This window comes from Scyliorhinus torazame, chromosome 21 (assembly GCF_047496885.1).
Source record: "Scyliorhinus torazame isolate Kashiwa2021f chromosome 21, sScyTor2.1, whole genome shotgun sequence".
Classification (NCBI taxonomy): domain Eukaryota; kingdom Metazoa; phylum Chordata; class Chondrichthyes; order Carcharhiniformes; family Scyliorhinidae; genus Scyliorhinus; species Scyliorhinus torazame.
In genome coordinates, this window is record NC_092727.1 from 126,863,526 (window position 1) to 126,877,445 (window position 13,920).

Consider the following 13,920-nt stretch of genomic DNA (forward strand, 5'->3'; position numbering starts at 1 on the left):
TTCCAAGGGTGTGAGTGTCAATTACAAGGGGGCACAGGTTCAAGGTGCTGGATAAAAGTTTAAAGGAGATGTGCAGGATACGTTTTTCACACAGAGAATGGTGGGTGCCTGGAACGTGCTGTCAGAGGATGCAGGCAACATTTAAGAGGCATCTGGATGGATACGTGAATAGGGAGGAAACAGAGGGATACGGACTGAGTAAAGGCAGAAGTTTTTTTTTTAGTTAGGGCATCATGATCTGCACAGGCTTGGAGGGCTGAAGGGCCTGTTCTTGTACTGTACCTTTCTTCTTTGTTCAAACATGGGATTCTGAGCAGCCTTTTCGAAACTCACTGATGACAACTTCGGTAAGAAATAATGCATAAAGAAAAACCCAGAAATGCCCTTGTTTGGGAAGCTCGAGCCTTATGATGCAGAAGTAGAGAACTGGTCCCAGTTCCCCAAATGCATGCACTGCTACTTCCATGCCAATGGCATAGATGGGAGTGGCAGACATAAAATAATCCTCTTGTCAGCTTGTAGGGCCCCGATGTACAGCATTATTAGGATTTTAACTTATCCTGCAGCCTGTGACACTAAAACGTTCAACCCGCTTGTGGATCTAGTAAAGAACCATTACAACACAAAGCTGTCCTTAATCCTCCAGCATTACCTAATCAACACGGCTGGGAGGACCCTGGGGAATCTGTGATGGAATTCCTAGCTAGATTAAAGAAGCTGGCCGAATACTGCGAGTTTGGTCCACCCGAACCAAGATGTTACGTGGAGTGGCTAGTGTGTGGGATAAAGTTCCGATACAATAAAACTGTTGGCAGGGCGCACCCTAGACCTGAAAAGGACTATAGAATTAGCACTAGCCTTGGAGAATGCTGAGAAAGGGGCCAAAACCTCCAAGGAACAACAGACAGAGCGTTCTGGGGGTGGGGGAGGACTCTCATACAGAAAAGCCAGCATTCCTAACGAAGACTCCCATGTGCCTCACCCATCACCAATTCAACATTCAGCCAGAAGATTCAGGCATTTCAAAGACAGCTGAATAACTCTAGAAGTACCACGGAAGCCCCCCTGGAAGACTACAAGTGTCAGCCACAAGACATCTGTAAGTGTGGCCCTAGGACACAGCCCAGGCAAGGCTGTCAGAATCAACAGTACACATGCCGCCAAGGCTGGAAGTCAAAGCCATTTCAGAACCCTGGCCTTGCAAGTCTGATCAGCCTATAGAGGATGAAATGATGCAGCTAAACTGCATCATCACCTCTAAGATTGCCCTGATGGTTAGCGGCCATTTCCGTGAACAGGAGGTGGATACAGGAGCTGCCGTCTCCATCATCAGGGAACAAATCTTCCGGCATTTCCGAATGGGAATCTTGTCCCTCGGCCTACGAGACACCAAGGCCAGGTTGGCCACATATACAGGGGAACAGTTAAGATTATGGGGACCACTATGACTCTGGTTACCTCTGGGCTGCAGACAGCCCCACTCACGCTCATAGTTGTACAAGGACCAGGACCCAGCCTCTTGAACAGAGACTGGGTTCAGAGGGTCTGTCTGGATTGGCTACAAATTTTTAAACTAGGAACCGGTGGACTGTACGAGGTCATTGACAAATACCCTGAGGTATTCCAAGGAGGCCTTGGTAGAATACAGGGAGCAAGGGCAAAGATTTATGTGGACTCTTGACGCCCTACCCAAATATTTCCAGGCGCAGCCAGTTCCAATAGCTTTACTTACCAAAGTAGACACCGAACCTGAGCAAATAGGGAGCCTTGGGATAACACGACCAATGCAGTTTGCAGAGTGGGCTGCACCAGTAGTCCCCTTTCTTAAACCCGACGTCTGCCTTTGTGGGGACTATAAACTAACAGTTAATAAAGTCTCATGTTTAAGTCAGTACCCCATGCTGCGTATAAAAGGTCGATATGCCAAACTGGCAGGGGGTCAAACCTTCACCAAACTAGATATGAGTCATGGCCATCTCCAGTTAGAATTAGATGAGTCATCCAGGAAGTGTGCGATGATTAACACCCCTAAAGATTTCTGCAAAAATACACGCCTGGCCTTCGGAGTCTCGGCAGAATGCATCATTTTTCAATGTGTGATGGGAACATTCTCCAAGCGTTACCTAAGGTGGCAGTATACTTAGGCAACGGACTAATCACAGGAGCCACGGGAAGAGATCACCTAGCAAACCTGGAGGATGTTTTGAGACAATTTTCTGACGCAGGTATCCGTCTAAAATCAGAAAAATTTGTGATCCAGGCAGGGGAAGTGATCTCTCTAGGGTACTGGGTTGATCAAGGATGCACCAACCCTATGAAATACAGCAGAATTAAAACATTTTCTTAGGCCCTCGTGAAAGACTTTCAAAATGCAATCCAGTCCTTTTTAAATCACTGGCTAGCAGCTTGAGTAATTCGCTGACTTAGATGGGAAAAGGCAGCCAGTGCCCACTCCTTTGTCAGTGCTGATTTGCATTCTCCTGTGAGGGGGAGTAAGTTTAACTTCTGTTTGTCTTTTTGCATTTCTTCTGTTGACATATCAATTCTAAATTTTGTACTTCCCAAATAATGCACCAGGCATGAACGCTACATTTGTACCATCTACTGTACCATCCCATGAATTATAAACTAGGTCCGATTCATTTTGAAGACTGTAAATCCAATTGCTGAGTTGTTCTGTCTCAATATCAGTGATCTGACTTTCAATAAAGCACTCTCTGTATGATGTAATGGTATAAATTCCAGTTGCCTTAGTGTCTGTGTGTCTTTAAGCTGCTGGAAAGCAGGCATTTTTAGATTTAGTTTGCACTTCAATGCTACAAAATTTATTCAGTGTTATTTTGGCTCATTAACTGCCCTGGCAACAGTGCAGTACTTGCCTGTTTGCATGTGCAATAAAAGATGTGTGATGTCTTGGAAAAATAATTTTGATCAAGTATAAACTGAAATCCTACTGGCAGAATAGACTTGTCCTGCCTCTAAATGATTGTGGTTTTTAAGGTTTTTTGTTGTTGTTGTAGGATGATCTTTCCTTTTTATTTGTCCCCTCTTTCCTCTTCCTACTCCCACAACTATTAAGTTCCTGCTTTGAGCAGTGTTGGGAATAATATTTCCGACTGATCCAAGTTTAGTGCAGAATATCTCTTCTTCCCGATTTTCTGCCTTCTCCCCACCCAACTATGCCCTCAATTCCCCACCAAAGGTTGCTATTTAATTTGCTTTTGTGTTACTGATAATTCCTCAAATTTGTTTGTTAGACAAGATGAACAAAAATCAGGTTTGGGTGGAATTTGATCTCCAGGTCCCATGCTGGTGATTTGGATTTGTTGTCTGCCTAGAACATTGTAAAATTATGTAGTCATCCCTAATGGAGGCGCTTGTAAGGGTTACCTAATATCTGGGATTGACCTGACGGTACTGCATAAAGGGAGAAACTCTAGAGGGGGTGCAGGAACAGAGGGACCATGATGTGTATGTACATAAGTCATTGAAGATGGCAGGGCATGTTGAGAGAGCAGTTAATATAATATATAGTATCTTGGGCTTTATTAATAGGGGAGTTGAGTACAATAGTAAGGGGGCATGTTGAACTTGTATAAGACACTAGTTAGACCTCATTTGGTTACTGTATCCAGTTCTGGGCGCCATACTTGAGGAATGATGTGAAGGCATTGGAGAGAGTACAGAGGAGATTCTATATGAATCCAGGAATAAAGAACTCTAACTATGAGGATAGATTGGAGAGGTTGGGCCTGTTGTCCTTGGAGAGAAAAGGGCTGAGAGGAGACTTGATAAGAGGTATTCAAGATTCTGAGGGGCATGGACAGGGTAAATATTGAGAGACTGTTCCCCAAGAGAGCATCAAGAACTAGAGGGCACATTTAAAATAATTGGCAAAAGGAGTAAAAGTAATGTGAGGAAACAATTATTCCCGCAAAGGGTGATAGGAGTTTGGAATGAACTTCCTGAGAGGGTGGTGGAAGCAGATCCAATCGAGGTATTCAAAAGGAAATTAGATTGCTGTCTGAAAAGAGTGAATGTGCAAGGTTAATGAGGGATAAGGCGGGGGGTGGAACTAGGTAGAATGCTCTTTCAGAGAGCCAGTGCAGTCTCGATGGGCAAATGGTCTTGGCCTCCTGCACTGTAAAGGTTTTGTGCTCTGCATAGCCCAACAGAAAATTTAGAGGCATTAAAATAAATTATGGTTTTATAAATAAAACAAACATTTTTATTTGATTTTTAAATGGAGATCGCAATAAAGGCTGTTTGACAATGAGGATTTAATTAGCTGGCTAAGAAAGAGTTTCCTTGTTTTCCAATTGGTATGGAAGACTTGGGCTGCAAGGATTAGTGTCTCAGGTGGCCAGTTGTGGGAGCTGGGACAGTGGGTGGTTGGAGCTTGGAGGACATCTGCTGATAACACCTGGAATATGTCAATTCAGAGTTATAAACCCTCACTTTTTATGGCTTGTGTAATTTAAATTGTTCAACATTGGACCTAACAAAATGAGTTATTGATGGTTAATTATTCTTGAACTAGAATTTGCAAGTTGATGCTGAACACAATGTTGATATTCTGCAAGAATCTAAGAGCATGCCTTAAACTCGAGAGCAACTTATTTTGTTTCTCAAACCATCCATCTTTTAGTGTTTTAAAATTGTTAATTTGTGCTAAATTTAGTTATTTTTGTATGGACTCACTTGCGATGAAATAGGTTGAGATTTTCGAACATATTTTGCTTTGGACTCTTTATGATTGACTCGGGTGGACATCAGAGGAGTGAGCAGAGTGCAACACTGTGACAACGCAATCTGACCATTGCAGGATTAATTGTTTGAATTATCTTTCACAAATACGATTTCTGAGTTGTAAATCATGAATTCCAGTAACAGCTCTTTCCTTTTGGAACCCATTGCTCAAAATGTTAACTTGTTTTTTTAAAATTCCCTTTTTTAAAAAAAATGAAACGTTAGTTTACACTATTGTTTATATTTCATTTGTAAAACTGGTGAAGTTTTACCCGAGAAATGTCTCAAAATACTTAAGTGTTTTGTCAGTAGATTTGGATTCCTGGTAGCTAATCAAATACCATAAATCATTTATTTGCTTTCAAAAGTCATTACTTATGGTATCATTACAGTCAACACAAAGGGGAATGTTCTCCCTTTAACAAGGATTCGCCAACATTGAATTATTTTCATAGGTAGCTGTGCTTACTAAAAAAACATTGTTCTTTTCATTAGACCACTGAAAGCATCAATGGTATTAATCACAACTTGTCAATTAAATCAGGTCAACAGCACTTGTACAAGGTGTAAATTATTTACGTTGTGCACTGAAAGATGCTTTTATGTTATAAAACTGCAGCCAGTGAGTGATATGCAGTTCTCCTTCTCTTGGCTACACTTGTTAATGTGAAATGACCATCTCTAGGAGCAACAGCACTCTACTTTATTTTTATTATAAATTTAGAGTGCCCAATTATTTTTTTCCAATTAAGGGGCAATTTAGCGTGACCAATCCACCTACGCTGCACATCTTTGGGTTGTGGGGGCGGAACCCACGCAAACACTGGGAGAATGTGCAAACTCCACACGGACAGTCACCCAGAGCCGGGATCGAACCTGGGACCTCGGCGCCGTGAGGTAGCAGTGCTACTCACTGCGCCATCGTGCTGCCCATTCTACATTTTTAATCAATCCATCTGCTACTGGATTTAAAGCTTTATTTCTGCAAGATGAGAAAGAAAACTGGGGAAAGTGGTGTTTCAACTTTGGTATAGTGCCAGTCCATTAAAACCTGGCATGATATCTTTATAGAGCCTGTTTTCTTTTCCACGTTACTCTTTGCATTTGGTATTGTGTTTCTGAAATTGGGCGCGCGTTGCATTGGAGTCTTCCTCTGAGCATTATTCTTTTGAATTTATCCAGTTAATGCTTTCTTTTCCTAAAACCCAAATTAAGTAGTTATGATGAGCATATTATCCCCACCATAATGCTTGAATTATTTTGGCAATACTAGTTATGATTGTGTGGGCCATGGGTGACACGGTGGTGCAGTGGTTAGCACTGCTGCCTATGGCGCTGAGGACCCAGGTTCGATCCCGGCCCCGGGTCACTGTCCGTGTGGAGTATGCACATTCTTCCAGTATCTGCGTGGGTCTCACCCCCACAACCCAAAAAGATGTGCAGGGTAGGTGAATTGGCACTTAATTGGAAAAAAAAGAATTGGATACTCTAAATTTATAGAAAAAGAAAACTATTGCGTGGGTTCATATTTTTACTGCTTTGTGTCCACTGAAAAATAGGTTGTGACCTCCTGAGCCCATTTATGTGGGATTACTCTGATACGTCATTAGAACATCGAACGTACAGTGCAGAAGGAGGCAATTCGGCCCATGAAGTCTGCACCGACCCACTTAAGCCCTCACTTCCACCCTATCCCCGTAACCCAATAATCCTCCTAACCATTTTGGACACTAAGGGCAATTTAGCATGGCCAATCCACCTAAGCGGGCGGGGGAAGTAAATCTCTTCCCTATCAGGATTTATTGCAGGTCTTGGCCAAATGCTGCAGGGCGCATGCAACAGCCAGGGTGCACGCTTACGGATGTTAAATTAGTTTCTGTGGTTTCAACAAAATGAGTGAAGTGCACATAGGATTGTGTCGAGCACCATTTTAAAAAATAAATTTAGAGAACACAATTATTTTTTTCCAATTAAGGGGCAATTTAGTGTGGCCAATCCACCTACACTACACATCTTTGGGTTGTGGGGGTGAAATCCATGCAGACATGGGGAGAATGTGCAAACTCCACACAGACAGTGATCTGGTTCCGGGATCGAACCTGGGACCTCAGTGCCATAGGCAGCAGTGCTAGCCACTGTGCCGCCTGTGTGTCAAGCACCTTTTACCAAGGGTATAGAACATCCAGTTCTGTAGAAGGGTCATTTGGACTCAAAATGTTAACTCTTTGTTTCTCTCCACAGATGCTGCCAGACCTGCTGAGTTTATCCAGCATTTTCTATTTTAAATTCAGACTGCCAGCATCTGCAGTATTTTGCTTTCATTTACAGAACATCTTTTCATTTGCTGTCTTAATCCTTCAAGAACTTGAATTCGGTTTCTTCTGTTGAGAGATGTAGTCGTTGTATTATGTTTGTCTCACTTTAACTGGTGAATGAAAACTAAATGTTACACAGTGTACTGTTAATAAGTATTGAATGATAGGATACAGTAGCTATAATGTAGCTGTGGTTTAGGTTCGAGGAGAACTGGGAACTTAATATTCCTAGTAATTACATTTTCAGAAAAGATATGAAAGTGGGAGTGGAGAGGAGGTAAGCTGTTAGGGACAGATTGTGTTATGTCAGGGACAGATTCAATCACATCATTGGAGTGTGAGGATGACTAGGGACTCGTGTTAAAGCAAAGTCCACATTAAGAGAGCTAAGAACTAGGAAGAGATGTGTGTACATTACAGACCACTGGAATGAAATAGATGTGAAGCTTATAAGATTCAGAGAACTGAACAATCATTTTGGGTAGTAAGAGCATACAAAATAGGAACAGAAGTAAGTCCTTCGGCCTCTCGAGCCTCCTCCGCCATTTAGTAGATCATGGCTGATCGGTTTGTGTTTTTAATTCCACATTCTCATCTGCCCCCGATAACCTTTGATTCCCTTGCCTAACCAGGGTCTATCCACCTCCACTTAAAAATATTCAGTGACCCCACCTGAGACAGAGTTTCGAAGTCACGCAACCATCTGCAAAAATGTTTTTCTCATCTCTTAACTATCCCTTGATAACTTGAATAAAGGTACATGTGGTCAAAGTTTAAAAGATTTTTAATATATTTAGCATTGCTTCTTAGATTAATGTTTCTAATTGTACAAGATGACATCATTGTTTGATTTGGTTCTGGGAAATGGAAAGCAAGGAACTTGTGTGAGAGCAGCAAAAGAGTAGGAAAATTGTGACCATAACATAATCGGGTTCAATGCAAGAATAAAAAAGGACAATAATGACTGAAATAGATGATAGCTGTACTGATTAAGGACAGAATCAAATGAGTTGAAATAGGATCCAGTCCAAATTAACTGGCCAGTAAGGTTAGACAACAGATTGGCAGATCAACAGTGGAAAATGCACAAATCAACAGTGGAAAATGTCCAAATATGAAGTGGACATAGTACGAAATGAATATATTCCTAATGAGTGAAATGGGGTTTCTTAGTGTGGAGTTCTATGGATAGAGAAATCAAAGATGACCTTGGAAGGCTGGATATGAGAAATGAATCAGTGGATCCTGATCCATTTGTTTTATAAATTAGAAGACTTGCAGTCGATGGTTTTTTTTGGAAATGCATCCACGACTGCAATTATTTTTATTCTTGGGGTGTAATGACAGTGGGCCAATAATAATATTTAGTGTTCATCCTTCATTACCTTAATGACGTAAAGAGTCAAGCACTATTGGTCTGAAACTGTTAGTTTCAGTATCTAACAAGTATAGAAAACAAAATGTCTAGATATTAGGCTGTGAATTTCACCCTTCCCAGCAGGAGAGAACTCTATACTTGCATGAATGTTTACTTGCTTACTGAGAACTGCTGTCTTTGGTGGATAAACTTTTTGACAACAGGGAATTATTTGTTTCCTAATATTTAAAAATATTCGCTGAAGTCAGTTTACCCCAGAAACTTTAGGTCACTGTCTGTGTGGAGTCTGCACATCCTCCCAGTGTGTGCGTGGGTTTCCTCCGGGTGCTCTCAGCTTTGCTGCACATGCGTAAAGTTTAAGTCCAAGCCTTTTCAAAGACACCTCACATTGCTGTGTGTTCCAAAGACCTGCAGCTTTCAAAATAACACCAAACTGAAGCCACTTCACAGATGTAGAAATCAAAGCTTCAGGCATAATTTCATCCTTGGGCCAGCTGTTAAAAATGTGTACTGTATTTTAATAGCAAAATGTTGCAGTGTGTTCCATTGTACTGTCTTTGATTGCAGGAGTGGTGGACCCATCTGTGGTTGAATGAGGGCTTTGCTTCTTGGATTGAGTACCTCTGTGTTGACCATTGCTTCCCAGAATATGACATCTGGACCCAGTTTGTATCTGCTGACTACACACGAGCGCTGGAACTTGATGCTCTTGACAGCAGTCATCCAATTGAGGTAGATCAATTTCTATTTCCTGAGCTTTTGTACGTCGTGGTGATACAGGAATGCTGTGATATTGCATTTCAAACCAAGCCACGAACTGGCATTGTTTTAGCATGGATTTTAAGATTTGTATTTTAATGAAGAACATTTGTTGAAAGGTGGAATCGTTGACTGTTGTAGCTTAACTCTGTTTAAGGGCTCCATGGGAATCATGGTTCTGTGGTTACAATATTCAAAAGTTCTTCTCTATGTTTTTTGTTGTTCTCTTCTATGTTTTTTTTTCCTCAATTTCCTTCCCCCATCCCCATCTCCAGTTAATGCTGACTGCTCTAGTAAAGTCCTGTGGACATCAGTAGCCCTGCAGTATGTTGTCTAACTAAACACTTCTATATGAATGAATGTAGGCAATCTGCTTGACTGGGAAGGTAGTGTGATTATTCACACTTATTCAGTGTTACATATACCTGTACTTCCCAACCAAGCTCACTGAATAAACCCGATTATACAACATTTTTCTCTCCCTTTACATTAGAGGCTCCTGCAGTGAAACAATGTAATGTTAATCAAAATTTACAATATGAGCAATTAATAAATATAATTAAGTTAGACGATTCGGAGGACATCGATTTCTGTGTAGTACTTAGTGAACATCAGACATCTGCTTTTTCATGTCCACTGCAACCTCTGGTGATTTTGGTTTAGTTCGGACGTCGCCCGTAGTTGTCTCAACCGAGTCGACTAAGTGTTTGGAGGTTGACTTGGTGTTGAAGTGTCCTCAACTGGGGTAGTGTCTTCCACGGTTGTTTCTGGTATTGTCAGGTTCTGTGGACTCAGTTGATTGTCTTTGCAAACTATTTCAGGTTACTAAAACACTACATCGTCCCGTGTTTGAACGGTGTCTGCGATCGGCCCCATCTGTGCTGAGACGATGGCAGGTTTCCACTTCTCACTGGTGGTATTCTTGCCAATACTTCCAGACCTTTCTGAAAAACACTATTTTTAACCCTGTTCTCATGTCGCAAAATCTAACATGTTTCCTCTCAACATTTCTCTTGTCTTAGGTGGCTTTAGCAAAGTAAACGCTGTGCATTTGAGTAATGCCGGGGAAGTTTGGATTGTACAAAGTGTTGTATTCCTGTATGTCATCAGGAATTGGCTTAGTCGTTTAGACAATGATCCTTTCTCATGAGTTGTCTTCAATGAATGCTTCAGTGTCTGAATAAACCTTTCAGTCAGTCCATTTATGGCAGGTTGGTAAGGAGCAGATCAAATGTGTTGGATTCAGTTCTCCTTTAGGTAATTTGTGAATTCTTGCTAAATAAACTGTGGCCTATTGTCGCTAACATATTTTCGGGATAACTGAATCTTGCAAAAATCTCACCCAATCTTTCTATTCTATCGTTCTCTCCAAGGATGTAGTCTTCATAAAGGCCACTTCAGGCCATTTTGAGTGCGCATATACCACAATGTAAAACATTCATCCTTCAAATGGTCTGGCATAATCTACATGAATGGCCCTCTGGGTCGTTCCCATGGGTGTAATGGCAGCAGGTTTCGAACCTTTGCATAAGTCGAACACGTGCCAGCTTTCTCCTCTATTTCGCTATCAAGCCCTGGCCACCAAAAATAGCTTCTGGCTATCTTGTTCATCCTTACTAACCCACCCTTTTTGCCAGTTTTCTTTGTGGTATATTTCAAGGATAGGCTTGCAGAGCAGGAAGGTACAAACAAACAAGAGCTTTATTGAAAAGGTGTTTACAGGGTGTTAGGATCGACTGTCTGTTTGCTGTGCAAATGGCTGATATCATCATCAATGCGTCATGTGATCGGATTCTTAAAAGTGACCTTGTTCCAATTAGGAACAAACATGAATGCAAAACACCTTAAATCAGCAAGTTTAGGTAATAAAACACAGCAAGGGTGCACGGTGGTGCAGTGGTTAGCACTGCTGCCTCACGGCGCCGAGGACCCGGGTTTGATCCCGGCCTTGGGTCGCTGTCAGTCTGGAGTTTTCACATTCTCCCCTTTGTCTGCATGGGTCTCACCCCCACACCCAAAAGATGTGCAGGGTAGGTGGATTAGCCACTCTAAATTACCCCTTGGAAAGATTTAAAAATAAATAAATAAAACACAGCAAATGTGAGCTAACTAAAAAATGAAAGTCCAGCAACTATAATTCCTTCCAAACTGCGATTCTTCAATTTGCCCCAAATAAGAACATTTGATTAGGACATCAACCGTAAGGGTAAGTATTTCTGAGTCTGTATTCTTTGGCATATTTAGAGGCAAAACAGGTCTATTTGCATAAGCTCATATTTTTCGCCTACATTATGGTTGAAGAACTTGAGTTTTTAAACAAAAACATTAAAAATACGATGTATTTTTTGAAGGTCACAGTAGGACATCCAGCAGAGGTGGATGAAATATTTGATGCAATTTCTTATAGCAAAGGAGCATCAGTAATTCGAATGCTGCACAATTACATTGGAGATGAGGTAAGGCTCTTCAAAGCATAAATTAAGAATATATGTATTACTAGGACTGTGATTTAGTGCGTAGGCAGATGTGAAAAATGTGGAATTTGGGGTTGTTTCAAAAGTTAAAAAATACAACTTGTTTTGATGTTTGTCTTTGCAAGCTGGCAATTCTACATTTGTTCTAAAGCACAAATATCTATCATTAACAATTCAGTGTGTGCTGCAGCACCATACCATGATGTGTTGCAATGGGGAGGCAGTTCTCCTCCAATTTTAGGTGTCAGCCATGGCTCAGTGGGTAGCACTCTTGCCTCTTGAGTTAGATGGTTGTGAGTTTGCTCCAGAGACTTGAGGATATGATCTGGATAGCACTCCAGTGCAGTCCTGAGGGAATGCTGCCCTGTCAGAGGTCTTTTAGCTTTGGAGCAAAATGTTAAATGTCTGCCTTCATATGGATGTAAAAGATTCCTTGGTGTTGTACAAAGAAGAGTAGGGAAACTCTCTTGCTGAACTGGCTAACATTTTTACCTCCACCATTAGCTAAAACAGATTATTTGGTTATTTAATTTATTGTTGTTGATGGGACTTTGGTATGTACAAATTGACTGCCATATTTCCTCACATTACAGCAGTGACTACATTTCAAAATTAACTCATTGGTTGTGAGGCACTTTAGAATGCCCTGAGGTCACGGAAGACTTTACTTAAATAGAATTTTAAAAACATTTTAAAACCAAAGGACAAATGAAAATGTGCAAATGCAGAGACTTCTGGAACTATATAGTGGAGCAGCCATTTGTTACAGAGGAAAAACAGGTTAATGTCATGGGTGTATGTTCTTCAACAGAATTGAATTCTGATGAATAGTTTTACACCTGCAACATTAACCTGGTTTTCATCTTTATGACTACCCTGCAATATATTTCCAACATTATCTGTGTATGTACACATTGTCATTATTTAATTTTAGATTTAAATTTATATCTGCAGCAAGAATTGAAAATCCAGCCAGCCAACTGCTCAACATCCAAACAGGTCCTGCAATCTAATTTAAAAATGTATGTCTTTTGGAGGGGGTGGGGAAATGTGAATAAGGGATACTAGGAGGTGATCACAAGGCTGTAATATGATCAGGGCCCAAATATCATGAAGGAAGTGGAAAAAGTTTGCAATTCATCGGAATGCTTCAATCAAACAAAAACCGTGACATCTCACTCTGTCTTATACACATTCTACAATGTCTATTTTTCGTGTGAGATTTTTCATTCACTATTTTAAGGAAGCAGTACTGTAGGTATGTTCAGTTGCATGATTCTACTCAAAATATAGCATTAATTAGAATGGAGATATTACAAAATTACTTCATTTGCAAACTATTTCAAAGTTTATTATTCCCAACAATTGGGCAGTTTAAAAGGTTTTGAAAAAACACCCTGGTTGTGCCATGTTTTTGTCTGTCTTGAACAGATCTCTGGAATTTTAGAACATTCTTGTTTTCTGGATTGTGAGGCCAAGGTAATTAAAATGACGAGATCCTGGTAGATATTTTTTTTAACATTCATTGCCAGACTTTTGTCTGATGCTGTGATTTTACACAAACCATGTCTACAGGATCAGAGTCAGATGCTAATTTATAGACCTTTCTACATATCATCACGCGCAAAAAATTAAATGAAGAAGAGCTATGTCAGTAGTCCCTAGGAGATAGTGGAGCTGGGCTGAGGGCAAATGGGAGGAATGAGTGAAACCTGTGATTATCTTTTGAATTTTTGGAAAATTTCAAGATCACTTATATTGTTATATCAGAGTTCATCAGAATCAGCAAGCTTTTAAAAAAAACCACTCTGCAGTCTATTGTTTAATTGCAAAATTGTAATTAAAAGAAAAAGCACAGATCATCCCCATTGTCCTTTATCACATGTTTACATACTGCAGGCATGTGGGCATCAAGCTATAATGATGAGTTACTTGAACCTGAAAGTTTCATAATAAGATCTTCATGTCCTACTTCACGTAGGTGGGCCCAGTTGCATCAGGCCTTGTGCAGGAGTTCATAACAACTCTGAGTTTATCTGCAAGTCATGGCAGAGGGCTGAGGAAAAAAATAAACCCTTCAAGGTCAAGTTACAATTCTTTCCACTTTCCTTAGCTGTTGTTTTTGCAGAATTTCAAAAGAAAAAAACATTTCGAACCATAAAATTTAAGAACTTTCACACAGAATTTTCAAAATCTATTTAAAAAATATATATATATTCTTACCATAAAATGGCGATCTTCCTAA

The 13,920-nt window shown here is 40.6% G+C and overlaps 1 protein-coding gene across 2 annotated transcripts in view; it reads left to right on the forward strand.

Moving 5' to 3' along the window:
• Positions 1–13,920, forward strand: part of npepps (aminopeptidase puromycin sensitive) — a 318,075-nt gene that overhangs the window by 202,309 nt on the left and 101,846 nt on the right. For both annotated transcript variants that reach the window (XR_011937518.1, XM_072487504.1), the window contains exons 10-11: positions 9,010–9,174; positions 11,553–11,657. Coding sequence is in view for 1 of the 2 variants with exons in the window: in XM_072487504.1 (XP_072343605.1) it covers positions 9,010–9,174; positions 11,553–11,657 (270 nt within the window). In the remaining variant the exon portion in view is untranslated. The remainder of the gene's footprint in view (positions 1–9,009; positions 9,175–11,552; positions 11,658–13,920) is intronic.